At 52.6% G+C, this 15666-nt stretch overlaps 1 protein-coding gene across 10 annotated transcripts in view; it reads right to left on the reverse strand.

Annotated features, from left to right (window-relative positions):
• Positions 1-15666, reverse strand: part of CTBP2 (C-terminal binding protein 2) — a 172782-nt gene that overhangs the window by 30286 nt on the left and 126830 nt on the right. Inside the window, exon 1 of one of the 10 annotated variants that reach the window (XM_016919586.4) lies at positions 7443-15059. The exons of the other annotated variants lie outside the window; for them this stretch is intronic. Within the exon in view, the coding sequence (XP_016775075.1) occupies positions 7443-9141 (1699 nt within the window). The 5' untranslated portion in view covers positions 9142-15059. Of the gene's footprint in view, positions 1-7442; positions 15060-15666 lie in introns of those variants that run through there. 10 annotated transcript variants of the gene reach the window in all.

Raw genomic sequence — 15666 nt, forward strand, 5'->3', positions numbered from 1 at the left:
CTCTCAAGGCTGGTTTCCCCTACCTCGGCCCTGGCAAAGGGGCAAGAGGCACATTCCATGGGCCACCTGGGGTAGGTGCACCCCACCAGCCCTGCGGAGGCACCGTGTTCATATCTAGCTGGTATTGCAGGACACGCTCCCCGCCAACGCCACTGGCACCCCACACAACTGCATTGGGGGACTAGGAATCAGGGTTCCTACTCTTGCCCCTTCTGGTGAAGCACACCCAGGGTGCTAACTCAGCCACAGGCTGCCCCATGTCCCATTGACATTTGCAAACCCTCCTGGGATGAATTCTCCATGGCTCTCAGGAGAACATGTCCCAGGGGGCTGCCCACTCTCTCAGTGGGGACGGGTGTTTCTAGGTTGGATTTTTTGCTCTCCTAACAATTTGGCAAAAGTTGTTTTATTCACATGCTGAAAGCTGCTGTTGGGCTAAATTTAACTACAGTGTACCTTCCTGTTCCTTCAGCAGTTCCTCCCTCCCACTGGAGGGGGCAAGAAAAGTGAACGAAGGCTAGTTTTTTTATCCTTTATGTAAAAAAAAACTAGAAAGCCCTTTGTTGAAGCCAGCCTGAGTGGGAAACACACACCTGACAACTGCACGTTTAATCACACTCGTTTCTACATCGCTAACATGGGCTAATTAGTTATGGATTACAAGTATTATTTCTCTTTCATAAACTTACCAAATAAACCTCTCCCACGTATGAGCAAGGAATCTGTGAAAAAGCTTTAGAATTCTGGCTTTGTATGTTCTTGGGGGTAAATAAATTTGTGCCAAACACCTGAAAAGCTTTCCTGTTAATATATGTTGGCTTTCTCACTTAAAAAAAAAAACCACGTCTTTCTTCCTTAGAATGTTAGTTTCCAAATGCAAGAAGTCTGGCGTGAAGCTCTAATTTTGCTCTACCCAGCCCAGCTCTCCACAGCTCAGCTTCTGCAAAGCACAAAGCAAACACTGGGACAACTGGCTGAACGGGACCCCCTACCTCACACCATATGCAGAACTTTACTCAAAGCAGATCAAGACCTCAATGTCAGAGCTAAAACTAACATTCCTGGAGGACAACATAAGAATATATCTTCATGACCCTCGATTAAGCAATGGTTTCTTAGATGTCACACCAACGGCATAAGCAAATACGTAAGACTCCAAATTAAAACTTTCATGCTTCAAGGACACTATCAAGAAATTGAAAAAACAACTACAGAATGGGGGAGAACTATTTCCAAACTGTGTGCCTGACACCAAAAAGCCTGGGCCCCATGACCCAGGAAGACCCTCAACTCAAGCACTGAGGTTGACAGAGCTGAAATGTGACTTGTGGAGCCCCACGATGGACACTGGACACTCAAGAGCAAAGGCCACATTTGAAAGTAGAGTTAAAGCAAAATAGCGTAGGGGCCCATTGGTTGTTTTTATGGCCAGGTGAACATGGGGCCACTCACCTGGTCTGTGAAATCTGCTCAGGTACTTATGCCCTTGGCTCTGCAAACCTTCCAGGAAAATAGGAACCATACCTTGGCCAAGATCAACAGCTTTTAAAGATTTCAGAGGAGCAACAATCCCTGGAGGGGTTTAGGAGGCCCTGAGCTTGGCCATGTACAGAGTTCCAGGTGTGATGTGGTTCTCACAGCACTGGGTGGGGGTTGGGGGGATGGGATGGGGACAGCACAGCCACACAAAACTATTATCTAGAAACTGAAGCTATGGCCCCATGACCTGCTTCCTGGAAAGCAGAGGGTCCGCTGGCCAAGACCTCCCTACTCCATGTGGAACTGCTTTCTAAACCAGGAAGACAGAACGCCCCTGTAGACATGAGGAGGTCAGTCAACGCGGGCCTTGTGGAGACAGACAGAAGAGGGTCTGGTGACTGGGACGCGGGCAGAGCTGGCCAAGGTCCCAGCAGCAGTCTTGGCTGACATGGCCTCCCATGAAAACACGGGTCAATCCCTTTAAACCAACAGCAAGCGCCGACCTCATTCACCACCTGCTCTGAGTCCTGCACCACGCCCGGCAGAAATCGTTTGTCGACCTCTTCCCCCTTGGAGCTCTCCAGATGCGGCGAGGAGCCCAGCCTGTTACGCAGAAGGCCTGAGACTCACGACCCCAGCCAGCTGACACCAAGCATCCACGTTACTCTCTGGCCAGACTCCTGGTCAGATCACCCACCCACCAGTGTGGAGGGGGTCTGTGCTGTCGAGGGGGACACACTCTATGCAAGGTGGGCTTACAGAAATTCCCAGATACTCACTTTTGAAAAAAGGCCCACTAAGCTTTAACAAGACAGAGGCCTAGGAGAGCAGTCTTTGCACAAAACTGAGGACCACAGCAGGGCCTTCTTCAGCAGCTTGGCCGCTGTCTAGTTGTCCCGGCATGGCTCACCCCACGTCCTCCATGGACAGAATGAAATCCACACCCAAGGGGTCAGAGGAAGTGCTGTGAAGGCGGCAGAGCTGGGGGACAAGTTTGGCCCCTGAGACTCCGAGGGCCTCAGTAGTCCAGTGTGAGAAGAGGCCAAGGGTCAACCACGACAAGAAAAGCGCCATTCCCCGCTGAGGCCAGGCAGCTCCAACCTCAACACACAAGCCCTCTCTTCCTTCTCTGCTCACTGCTCTCCCAGAAGCAGAGGAAACAGGTCCAAGACCTACCCCCTTTGACAGACATGGAAATAGAAGCACAGAGAACTCAACATACTTGCCCAGACACAAAGCAGGTGGCACTCCTTCGGGCCATGCATTCAACTACTTTATGCTCCTGGGCTGAAATCATATTCCTGGGGTCTACGGCACGTCCAGGAGCCTGAAAGGGGACCAAGAAACCCAGTCTAGCCTAGCAGAATGAGCTCCATGAACAAAGGGTGAGGCCAGGTTCAGGCACTCGCTGAGTTCAGTCTGGTAAGGGGGGCACAACCAAGATGCGAATACTTCAGGGCAGCAACGGGCGGGAGGGATGATCACTGCTGTTCTGCCATGAAGGCGGAGGGTGATCTGGCGAGGTCACAAGAAGGGCTGGGAGTCTCAGGAGGTCAGGCATCAGCCACAACCAGGGCCTCAGAGGCACAGAGGCCAGTAGCAGGTGACTTGCCCAGGGGCACACTGAATGCAGGGAACACCGGGCCATGAAACCCAATGACTGATCAAGTACAAAAGCCAAACGGAAGGCCCGCAGAGCTCACTGATGTCGGGTGTGTTCACTGTTTTGCTAGAAAAGGCTGAGCTGTCAGCACCTGGGAACCGTTCAGCTGCTCTTGGATTTGGAAGGGAGGCCATGCCGAGGTTCTTGCTCTACCAGGCTGGGGTAGGGGCAGAGTCCTGGCTATGTGGCTCCACAATGCTGGAATGTTTTTACTACGCAGGCATAGATTACTCTGCAAGAAAAGAGACGCCACAGGGAGTCTCAAAACACCAGTCAGGCCCTTAGCTGCCCTTGCACATGACAGCTCACGCACACACTTCCATCTGCCCCACGCCGGCCTGGGCGGTGTCCTCTCCCCTGGCCCCACTCTGGCTGCGGTGCTGAGCTCTGCCCTCCTCCTGCTTCCCTGCCGGTGCACACACATGCGCTGTAGGGATGCTCTTCCAAGCATAGGAGTGGCCAGGAAGCCCTGGAGCTCCAGGTGCTCCACAGGCCCCATCTTGGTGCCTGCTATACATAGTCACAGTTAACTGTCCTTTTATGAATTGCCTTTCCTGGCCCCCAGACCAGAGAGCACCTAAACACAAGCCTTGGGTCTTGCCCACCTGGGAGCCCCAAACATCTGGCCACAGGCCTGGCACATAGCAGGGGACAGGTCAATGAGGAAGGATGGAAAGAAAGAAGAACAGCAGGGGGACAGGTCAATGAGGAAGGAAGGAAGGAACAGCAGGGGACAGGTCAATGAGGAAGGACGGAAGAAGTGAACAAGCCTCTAAGCTCACGCTGGGCTCTGCCCAGGGCAGTGGTCTGTGTCCAGGACTCAGGGGTCCTGGGGGCAGCCCGGAAGAGGTTTCCTTGCTCCCTTACAACTCTCTCTGGCTGGACTGCATGGCCAGCACACAGAAAGGGCTGGACTCATCCCTCTGCTGGTCTGCAGGGCCAGCCTGGGGTCACAGCCCCTGGACCTCACCCCCAAATGTCCTTGTGCTCTGAGATGGGGGAAGCCTGCCGAAGGCTTAAGGGTCAAGACCCTCAAGAGCAGTGCGTCCTCTGCCCCAGGACAGACCTCAAGGTGCAGAGGAGTCTCAACAAGAGGCAAGGCTGCTTGAGGACTCAGTAGCAGGGGTGCGGGGCCGATGGCGGTGACCCTCTATACAGATTCTGATAGGGCTAAAATTATTGATGGATGTGCTTTCTACCTAGGAGATCAGCGTTCACACCTCCAGTTGCTGGAAACCGAGGCCACACGAAAAGAAGCCATGAGAGTGACCAGCTCTGGTGACAGGTAACTGTCACAACCATCAGCCTCCTCAACAGCCCCTCCACACAGACCACGCGCTCCTCCCCCCATCCTGGAGTCCTCAGGCAGTGACCCTAGCAACTAGACAGGGGTCACATGTGCCCCCATTAATCCAGTTGCATCAAGAAAAACGGCTGGAAGAAAATGGAAAAAGCTCAGAAAGATCTTTTTGTGGCTCTTTGGGCTGGGACGCGTTTCTCACATCTGAAACTTTGCCCCCAGGGTGTGTCCTGAGCTGAGCCCTGTGCAGGCTGCAGGCTTGGCTGTATTTTGTGAAGACAAAGATATGAAAATGGCCGCAGCCCCATTCGTTCGTTGTTTCTGATGATCCCTGCTGCATCTGGTGCAGGCAGGGCTCGGGTGACAGCACGTGACACGGGGAGATTGCTGGCTCGCAGCCACCGCCGGAGGGCTCCGCGACTTGTGCCATAGCCGGCCAGGTCAGCCTGAGAGCGACAGCCGACCCCACCACCTGCCAGGTGCTGCCACTCACGCGGGCCTGGAGCCCCCATTCGTCTGTGTCACCGGGGCTGGTGGGCCGCACTGGGGTCCCCGCAGCATACGCCTTCCTCACGTTGTCACTCTGGACTGCTTGGCCAGCAAACTGGACTAGAAATAGGAGCCTATTGTGTGTATGCACAAAACCCACCAAGATAAGGCAGGTAGTTCGTGGACTGAGAAAAAGCAAACATACATTAAAAATAGCCAAAGCATACGAAAATAAAATAGATACTGAAAACAATCCCCAAACCCCAAACCACCCCACTATAAACAGTGCAACACCGCCCATCCCGAAGGGGAGAAGATAGTCAACTTCCAGAAGGGCGTTCCTTGTCCCTCCGATGGGAGGGAAGCACTTGAGTTAGGCGGCACCAGAACGAAGATGCGTTCAGGCTGGCGGCGTCCCAAACAAGCAACACTGGATTTCCAGATGGCCGCGTCCTGGACCAGAGGCCGGCGGGACTGCCCAGCCTGTGCTTTCCTGAAATGTCAACATTATCCTCCACACACACACCGTCTACTTTCCCTGCTGGCTCCGACAGATCCAAATGTGACTGCGGATTCTGTGGAACCTACTGTACAAAATGTACAGCCATGTACACAGCTGAAGCGCTACCAGGGACGCCAGCCCCTGCCCCCTTCCCGACAGGGTGTGGGGGATAATGCCACAATCAGCATACGATAAGGAATGAGGAGGGAAACTGCAGCTATGGGGTGGATCATTTAACAGAGACATTTGATTTGCTGGCTGGCTTCTGCCTGCAGACTTCCCTGGCACTGGCTCGCTGCCACGCAAATTAAGTAAAAATCAATATCCTCCGGTCTGTAAAACATCGTGTTAGCAATCACACTGCAAACAACTTCTATAATACCCCTCACTCCATACCCAAATAATGGCGAATGTTTTTGTTAAAAGGCAAGTCTAAAATAAACAGGAAAAAGAAAAGAAAAGAAAAGAAAAGGCAATCTTACAGGTTCCTCCTTCGGCAAAACCTTTCCACGACTTGGGTGAGGAGATAATCTTTCTGTGATTATGACCAAACCCTCCTGTCACTTAGCAACACATAATTAAGGAATATGTTTTCAGATCCGCTTTGCAAGCCCGGCCATTATCAGATGAAATTACTGGAGCAACAAATGTCATCGCCATGCAAATCAGTTGGTTGCAAAGAAAGAATGTTTGACTGAGAGAGCAGGCACAGGCCCTCGGAAAAATTATCTGACGTCCCTCCTGCCGCACGTGTATTTGAGAAAGTCAAATAATGATGTGATCAGACTTCAAAAAAATCCATGAGACAAAATCGGAATCTATACGACAAAGCAGAAAATCAGGCCAGTTGCTCAGTCTCCACTTGGAAACAAAATGCAAAATGCCTGGAAGTCATCGCTAGGAGGTAATATTAATAGCAGACACGGGCCACACAGCGATGGCAGAGAAACTTAAGGTGGTCTCTGCAGGGTTGTGAGGTCCAGCGCCTCGGTCCCCGCCTACAGCTGCTTCAGGGCTATTTTCAAAAAGGTAGATCTTATTGTTTCATCCTGATTTTCACAAGCTATTCAGGAAAAAAAAAAAAAATCATTTGAAAAGGATTCTGTTTTCTGAATGATGTAGGGGAGGCGGGCGGGGAGGAAAGAAGTGTGTTTGAAAGGAAGAAAACTGATTTACATTTTAAATTTGTGGTCAAGACTCTAGAGTTAAAATAAAAATTGTAAATGGTGCTCTGAGGACGCCCACCTAGGACTTCATCCACAATGTCCAAGGAAACACACGCCATAAATCACACCTGGCACACGTTGTGAAGGAAACCACCTACCATCACTCTCCCTTTCCTGGACTTGGAAATACATCCTTCCCTTCAAGCACGCGGAATTCCCAACTGTATTTTCTGATATGAGAGACTAAATCTGTTTTTGAAACTGAGTTCTGAGGGATTTCAACATCTTGCTTTGTTTAACCCACAAGTATGCAAACACACACATTTTCATCTCCACGGTGGGTAATCACTGCCTCTGATATGGCGTGCGGACCCGTGAGAGGTACGTTTCCACACGATCACGCCCTTCTAAATGGAGGATGCACACTTTACAGCCAGCATTTGATGAAACATTCCTGCCTTCTCCAAAGTTCCCTAGTGTGAACTACAGAAAGGGCCACCCCTCGTGAGCTCAAGGCTGCAGTCTGTTCTGAGTGACTTGCGACTTTCTCCAAGAAACACAGTTGAGTTTTACCACTGTAATGGGAAATCTACACATCAACCCGACCTCAACTAAAGAACAGGAGGGCACTGCTGCCCCAGCAGATCTGGCCTGACACACAAATCTGATTAACTTAAGAGAAGCCGTGTCAACTGGCCACAGTGCTGCGTCCTTCTTGTTTGGTGGTGTGTGTGTGTGGCCTGGTGAGTGAGGACTTGCCATCCTATGTTCAAACTTCCACAACCCCGCACCCCCCTGCTCCCCCCAGGTCCCCAGGCAGGGCAGGCGGGCAGGATGTATTACTTGGTTCTGGTGCAAGCATGGTGGACACGATGATGGGCGCCCCTGTGCGCCGGGCCACCTTCTGGTACGGTGAGTGAGGCGTGTGGAGGCTCTGGCTGGCCGGCGGCAGGGTGGATGGCCCCAGGGGTGCACCTGGCTTCCGCAAGACCTGGGGGCTGCCGTGAGGGCTGGGCAGCGGAGAGGCGGCCACGTTGCGCTCCCTCTTTAGCAGCTCCATGGGCACCGTGTATGCTGTGGAGTAGGCTGTTCTGGGGCCTGGGTGAAGGGGGTTTGAGGGGCCCGGGTTAGTCAAGGCCACCCCTGCCTGCAGGGGGTACGTGGGGCTCAGACGCGCTGTCAGGGCGCAAGGGGTGGGAGAGCTGTACCCGGAGTTGGAGGGGAAGTGTGGGGCATGGGTGCCCACGCCAGGGGCAGAATAGGTGGCCGCCGTCTCCAGGAGGTGCTGAGATGGTGCGCTGGAGGGACGGCGAGCTGGGTCTCCAGCTCGGGGGGATGCTGTCTGCAGAGGAGCCGCAGGCTGGGGCTGCAGGGCCGCAGCGCCCAGAGAAGCCAAGTCACCATGGAGCAGTTCGCTTCGGTGGCTGAAGCTGCTGGACCGCGCCCGGGGCAGCGGGCCTCCCCGGTCCTGCCTCCGCAGCTGCATTTCGGTCCTGCAGCTATTGGCCAGGCGGCTCAGAACACGGGCCTGGCCCAGGTTGGGTGCGACAGACTTGATATCCGCGTCCTCCAGGGTAGCCAGGACGGCCGGGGAGTCAAAGCCCTGCTGCAGTAGGGCTCCCAGCGTGGCCTCTGCCAGTCCCTCCGCCCGCAGAAAGGCCAGGAACTCAGGGGGCACGGTCCTCTTGCCACCAGGACCCTGGAAGGTGGACAGGTCAGCTTCGTAAGTCTCGTAAGCCATCTTGGATGGGATGCTTTCCCGGGCAGGCCCGTAGCCACGATTCAGGGCCCCTGGGGCCACCCCTGTGCTGCCTTCGGGGGCAGCAGCTGAACTGGGGTCCACAACCAGGCACGTTGGGGCCACCTGTCTGGCAGGGGCAGGGTCAATGGGTCTTTCGCTGATGTCGCTGAAGACCTGGCTGAGGGGGTAGGCAGGCACCTCCGCCCCATACCTGGTGTCGGGCTGCTCCCGTCCATACCGCCCGGGAGATGCAGCCCTGCTCTGTGTCTGCCGCCCCTGAGGGATCATTTTACCTCCAGGATCCCGGTACAGGTGACCGGCGTCCTGCAGGGCAGGTGACCGGCCTTGCATTGGATCCCATGACGTTCTGCTGCCAAGCACTCCGTAGCTGGGGACCGGCCGGCTGACTCCTGGGTCCCGATAGAGGGGAGGCTCTTTGGGTACCCTAGCAGCTCCAGACGGATCACTGTAGTACTCCCGTGGCAGCAGGGGGCTGCGACCAGACATCACTGCCTGTCTGCTGTCGTAGAAGGTGAAGTCAGGAGTAGACCCCTTTCTTGCAGCCACTGAGTTATAAACGGCCTCCCGGTACAGGTAGGGCTCGGCGGCCACGGGCAGGGCAGCGTCCTGTGGTCGGTGGTTTGGCTCAAACCAAGTCCCCTCTGCTGTGCCATACGTCAGGGAGCTTCTCCTCCCCAGAGGCCGCAGGGACTCGGCGTTCTCCCAGGGGCCCTCGTACCACCCGGCAGCATCCCAGCTCTGAGAACGACCAATATTTATATGCCTGCTGGGAACTGGCATTGGAAAAAAAATGACTGCGGATGAGGCAGAGGAGAAGCTTTTCTTTATAAATCTTCCATTACATACATCAAAAACAGACCTGGCTGTGTGCTAACCCTTCCGAGACGGCAGGGACAACCAACTGGGGGTTTTCTGTTTCAAAGCATGGCCTAAATTATTAATCCTCCGAAACCTTAGCAGACAAAACGTAAGACTCACGGTAACTTTGCCTCACTCCCCAACGATAGCCAGAGAGGTCTGTTCCTTACAGCTCAGTCCCAGAGAGGAGGCTGTCCCCAGCCTGCCAGGTCCCCCTTCCTGGCTGGTGTGCTCACATGGACCAGGGCTCTCTCAGCATGCGGATTAGGAGCTAAATAAAACCCCTAAAGCTTTGTTCCATGTGACATCTCGTTAGACTGATGAAGCCGGTGGCTTGCTCTATCCAGCCCTCCCAAGCTGCAACTGGGATTTACTTCCACACTGACGCTCACGTTTATACTCCCTCTTCCAAGCACCAGGGTACTTTTAGGATGAACCCTGCCTCCCCCTCTGGAAGGGGCTGTTCCCACCCCCGCCACTGATTCCTGAGAGGTAACAGAAGCAAAATAAGGCTGCTTCAATGTCAGTCCACTCTTAATCCACCGCGATGAAACGTTAATCCATGGCACAGCTAAACACAAATTAAACGTGGATAAACAGAAAAAGGTCCACACGTGATCCTAGGCCATGGATGCCTAGCCCAAAAAAGGGCCAGCTCTGAAACCTGATGCTTTGATAATACTGAGATCTGGCTTTGAGACGACTCTTTGGTTGTGAATCAAACGGGTTTCCGAGCTCAAGCCCAAATGCATTCTTTACCTTATTACTGTGAAACACAGATGGGCTCATGCTGCCGGGGGGCCGGGGAGTGCCAGGGAAGGGCGTGTGTAATCTGGGATTTAAAGTGACCGCAACAGAAGTCACAGGAACAGGAGGATGGGTGACTAAACCTTACACTGCAAAGCAAAACTGGGAAGCGGCTGCATCTGGATATCTCATCTTCCTTTAGGTATGTCAGGATGAAAAGCCTAATTCCAGCAGGCTTAGATCCTGCAGATGCTTTTCCATATTCACATGGATTAACCTTTCAGAGTCCACAAAGGACTTCAGGCGCAATAATGCAAAGAACAGCAGTTATTTAGATAAAGGAGCGCCCCGAAGTATTAAGACATTTCCTTAAACATATGGAACAGTCCCAGAGAAGCAACATCCCAGACTAACACGGTAGGTTCCTGCCCTGCAACTGCAGGATTCCCATGACAAAGAATTCACAGCAAAAATAAAAGCCGGTGATTAGGAAGCTACAAAGGCTGTATACATTGAAAGCACTTTAAAATGAGACAACATGCATACCTGCAAGCATTAAACCCGAGTGCTGTTCCTCACTCACATCTCTCTCAATCTAGCACTCTACTAGAATCTTCTAAAGAGAAATACCAGTCTTTAAATTTTTTTTTTTTGAGACACAGTTTTTTTTTTTTTGAGACCGAGTTTTGCTCGTTTCTCAGGCTGGAGTGCAATGGCGCGATCTCGGCTCACTGCAGTCTCCGCCTCCTGGGTTCAAGCAATTCTCCTGCCTCAGCCTCACAAGTAGCTGGGATTACAGGTGTGCACCACCACACCCAGCTAATTTTTATATTTTTAGTAGAGACTACTATGTCTCTACTCTATCTACTTCACCATGTTGGCCAGGCTGGTCTCAAACTCCTGACCTCAGGTGATCCACCCACCTCAGCCTCCCAAGGTGCTGGGATTACAGGCATGAGCCACTGCGCCCGGCCAACGCCTCAGGATTAAGCCACCTTGCCAATTTCTTTCCTCTCCTTGTTGTAATGAACAACATGACCTTATGTGGTGTTAGTACTATGCCACCCCACTCATGGTGCATGCACACCCCTCAAAGATGGGTGGATAAACTTGGAGCATTCCGGGAAAATCCCCCATGCCAAGTCTTTTTTGTAGCAGAGTAAGGTAGCTCTGTTGACTCACCAGCTTCTTTGCTATCTGGTTTTCAGCTCAGCAAGTTCTCAAATGTAAACAGGGCTCTACAGAAGAATGTTTACCCGGTAGCTCCTAAGAAACCAGTAATGATTCTTCAGAGAGATTATTGAGCTGGTGTCTAAGGGGTGATCGCAGGAGCAGGGCAGATGTGGGCAGATGCGCTTTGGGGCAGCATCAGCCTCCCATTGAACCAGGAGGCCCAGCTTCCATTTCTATCAACTTTCAACCTGTTCTGCTTGGAAACCACCCAAACTCGCACAGCCTTGGCTCTGAGATTTGACAAATATTATGACAGATGTTTTCCTGCACTAGGTAAAAACACCTGTAACTGGACTCACTTTTCCAAACACTCTGGTTACACAAACACCACACACACACACACACACACACACACGCACACACCACACTCCAGTCTTTTAGAAATGACTGCTTTTCCTAAAAATTCTCATGTTGACTAAAAGTGAGATGGGGCCCATTAGAGTAATACATCTCACGGGCTTAATTTTTTAATTCTGCCAAAACCCTCACTATAGAAATTATGTCAAGTAAAAATAAGATGATTGTATAACATAGCTGTGTCAGGGAGAGAGGCGATGTCCACCCAAAGCCAATTCTGAAGTCCCTGTGCGACACAAGGTGTCAATTAACAATAGAGACCTACAGAGATCCAGACAATTCCAGAGATGGATCCAGACAGTTCCAGAAGAGCTGGGAAGAGAGGCCAGGATGGGGATGATCAGTGGGTACCCTCCGACGGAGCAGTCTTTGGACAAACTGCCAACAAGCATTTCATGTTCCCATTGGAATAATCATGCAGGAAACTGCTTGAAATGAGAGAGAAAACATGACTCTGGGGTCTAATTCTCACTTTTATAGAAAAAGAAGAACAGGTGGGATCAGTGAGTCTGAAGGTTGCAGTAACATGAGGGCTATTTGGCTCAATGGTGTGTCCCTCTTAACTGTGTTGTCACCTGCCCACTTGGTGGGCTGCCAGGTCTGTCTCAAGGCCTTCTCAGGGAATAGCTCATTCTCAGGAGGCAACTTAAGTTCCCAACTGAAGGAACTTAAGGAACAGCTTCCCCAGGGGGGTCCTGCACCTGCCTGGGCTTCCATTCCCTGATCCTGCCTCCACCAACACTAAGGGCCAGGGCAGCTCTGAAGGTGATAGCGGAAATAACATCTCAGGAGGCTCTTCAGCGCCTGCTGCATCCCAGGACGGAGCCACCACAGTGCCCTCTATGTCTCCCACAGCGAGCGCTTCCCTAGGGAGGCTGCAGAAGTTAGCGGGTAACACGGTTTTCTGGCAGACACAGGGCAGAAAAATCGGCCTATGGCATACCCATTTCCTGCTTTTAAATGTGGACAGCCTGTGTTGGATTTTTGTCTGCTTCTGTCAAGTTAAGTGTTGTGGAATTTGTGCCATTAAAAAAGTTTTCTTGGGCCGGGTGCCGTGGCTCATGCCTGTAATCCCAGCACTTTGGGAGACTGAGTGGGGCGGATCACCTGATGTCAGGAGATGGAGACCATCCTGGCCAACATGGCGAAACCCCGTCTCTACTAAAAATACAAAAATTAGCCGGGCGTGGTGGCGGGTGCCTGTAATCCCAGCTACTCGGGAGGCTGAGGCAGGAGAATGGCGTGAACCCGGGAGGTGCAGCTTGCAGTGAGCCGAGACAGAACCATTGCATTCCAGCCTGGGCAACAGAGCAAGACTCCATTTCAAAAAAAAAAAAAAAAAAAAAAGTCTTTCCTCTCATCAACCCCCTACCCCCTGCCCCCGAACGTCCTCAACCCAAAGTAACCAAGTTGGCTAATCTAACGCAAAGGGTGGGAGGCCACACTGAATGCACTGGTTACAGAGCAAACACAAAGTCTGGCTGGGTTTTAAAGCAGCCTTCGTCTAAATCACACAAGCACACAGCAACAATTAGCAAAACTGCCCAGACATCGTTTCAGGTATCAAAGGGGCCGAGTGCACCGTGCACCCTTGCTTGCACACTGAGTGCTCTCACCAATTTCCGGGCCTGGAGCTTGGAGGCTTGGGCACCCATGCAACGCGCCAAAGGAAGTCAGGAGAGTGACGTCGAGTGTCTGAACCAACCCAGCCTTTTTCAGATTAGCTGCATCCTAAGAAGCCCCAGCCCTCATGTCTCTCAGTATTTAGCCAAGGTAAGTGAAAACAAAGGCCTGCACATTGCTTCTGACTCAATTTCTTAACTATATTGTAAAGCTTCCTGGGAACTGCATTATGAAAATTAGACCACTCATTATGGGGTTTCAAAAGGAAAAAAAAAAAACAAGCCCATTCTCTCGCACTGCCCATTTTGAAAGTGTTGGTGGAGCCAAAGTGTGCAACGGGACCCCAGCTGGGATGCAGGACAGGCCTCACCTTGGACCATGTCAGGATTCCCATTTCTAGCAATGGAACACACTCAACCTCAAGAGGCTGTGCTCAGCTCTGGACAGCACCCGGCACAAGACGCTCCGCACAGTAGGTGCTCAATGAACACCACCCCTTCTGCTCTTTAGCAGCATTTCCTGCAGATTCCCAAAGTCTCCACCTCACCTCCATGGTGGCCCGCCCCATCACACTCCACTGTTTGAGGTCTCCTCGGCTGTCCTGGGATCAGAAGGTCCCAGGATGTCGTCCTTCCTCTGGTTTTGTGAGCAATGCTCCTAATCAGGGCTGGCTCAGCGAGCCCTCCCCCATGAACCTTTCTCAGTCCAATTCTGTCACTTTGTCCTTAGTCCAAAAAATCTGCCACTCCTCAAGATGAGAAAAGCACCCCAAAAATAATCCAGGGCATGCATGTGCCTGTAGAGACAGGCCACGGCATGGCCGCTTAGCCCCTGACCTGCGGAGCGGAGCGCACCCCTCCCTCCACAGCACGTGCTCCCTCCATTCATCACGTGCTTTTCATTTTGTTTGACACCCGGGCTGTAAATCAAACTGTCGACTATGACTCAATGGTGATGGACGGCTGGCCTCAAGGGAGTGTACGGTGTGATGGGGAAAAACGACAACGAGACATGGACACAGTCCCCAGAAGCCCCTCCCCACAACCACTTCAGCCCTCTGAGCCTGAGCCCACATCAAAGTCCAAACAGCCCCATTTGCAAGCCTGGGCATGGTGGGCACTAAGCTAGGCAAAGTACCCACCGCCCAAGTACAAATGGCTGCCTGACAGAGACCTGCTCCACCTGAGCCTGCACACGGACAGTTTCAGCACACGGGCCTTGATGGGACGGTCAGCCTTTCTTAGGATACGAAAGAACTGACTCTCAGCCTCACTCCCAAGTCTCGGATAAATCTGCGTCACCCATCCCAGGTTGCAAATGGGAAGGGAGGGACCCTCCTGGCACAGACATCTCTTCAACCGGAACACGGAAAACAAAACCCTCAGGTGATGAGAAACAGGCTGGAGGGACAGGGAGTGTGGGATCCCACTGTGCCCCAGCGCTGGACACCCAGAATGCTCTCCCCTCTCGGCATCTTCACAGCCCAGCTGGGGTGCTCAGCCAGGCTCCTGCTGGATGTGGAAGGGCTGAGAAAGGCACGTGAGGTCACTCTGTAGATGGAGATGAGACAGAGACAGAGGAACGCCCTCGAGCGCGCACGCCAAGGTGCCTGAGCTTTAGTAGCAAGAGAGCCAAGTGGTAGAAAGCAATCAGAGAGGAGTCTCATTTCACAGCTTAACACTGTACGTTCTGGAAAAGGAGAGAGGGCAAGAAGCCGGCAGCAAAATGTATCTTGGGGTTCTGGTTCACACTCACCCCAAATACCTGTCAATTAGGTTGAGCTGTGTGAAGAGCACAGAAGGTTCTCTGCATTCGTGCGGGCTGCTGTCTGCTGCTGTCTGGCTACCCTGGGGCCTCCTCCAAACACGGAGACTACGGATGCACTGTTCCCCCCGCGGCACTCCTTCCCCCTGCCCACCCCAAGCACTGCTCCCCTCAAGGCACTGACTTGGCCTGAAACTAGAGATGCTCTTTTCCCAAAGGTGCCGGGACCAAGAGGACAGGCACTGAGAGTAAAGCCCCGGGCAGCTGGGCCCAGGGGCTCCGGGCCACACTGTGGGAGGTTTCAACTCAATCATCGATGGAGACAGGGCACCACCAACCAGGGGGTGGGAAACAGCGCGATTCACTGTGGTAGGCGCAGGAGCTGAAAACCGCAGCTACAGAACCAAGCTAGAAGACGGTGATGAACCCCCAAACCCCAGCCACAGACTCCAGTTGCACTACACATCCCTGGCCCCCCCCAAAAAAGCAAAGCGGCCTTAACATGTTGCTATTAGAAAAAAGTGGTGAGTATGAAGACATCCGCCCATCACCAAACTGACCGGTGCAAAGAGAAGCTTATGTTTGTGCTTGAGAAATGAGTAACAACAGAGAAATAAAACACCGAACCTGATTCGCAGCTGCAGAACGGGAGGGCAGTCTATGAACCCCATCCCCAGAGTCGGTGGAGGAACAGGTGGGGTGAGGGGTTCCCTGGGGAGGGTT

This window comes from Pan troglodytes, chromosome 8 (assembly GCF_028858775.2).
Source record: "Pan troglodytes isolate AG18354 chromosome 8, NHGRI_mPanTro3-v2.0_pri, whole genome shotgun sequence".
Taxonomy (NCBI): domain Eukaryota; kingdom Metazoa; phylum Chordata; class Mammalia; order Primates; family Hominidae; genus Pan; species Pan troglodytes.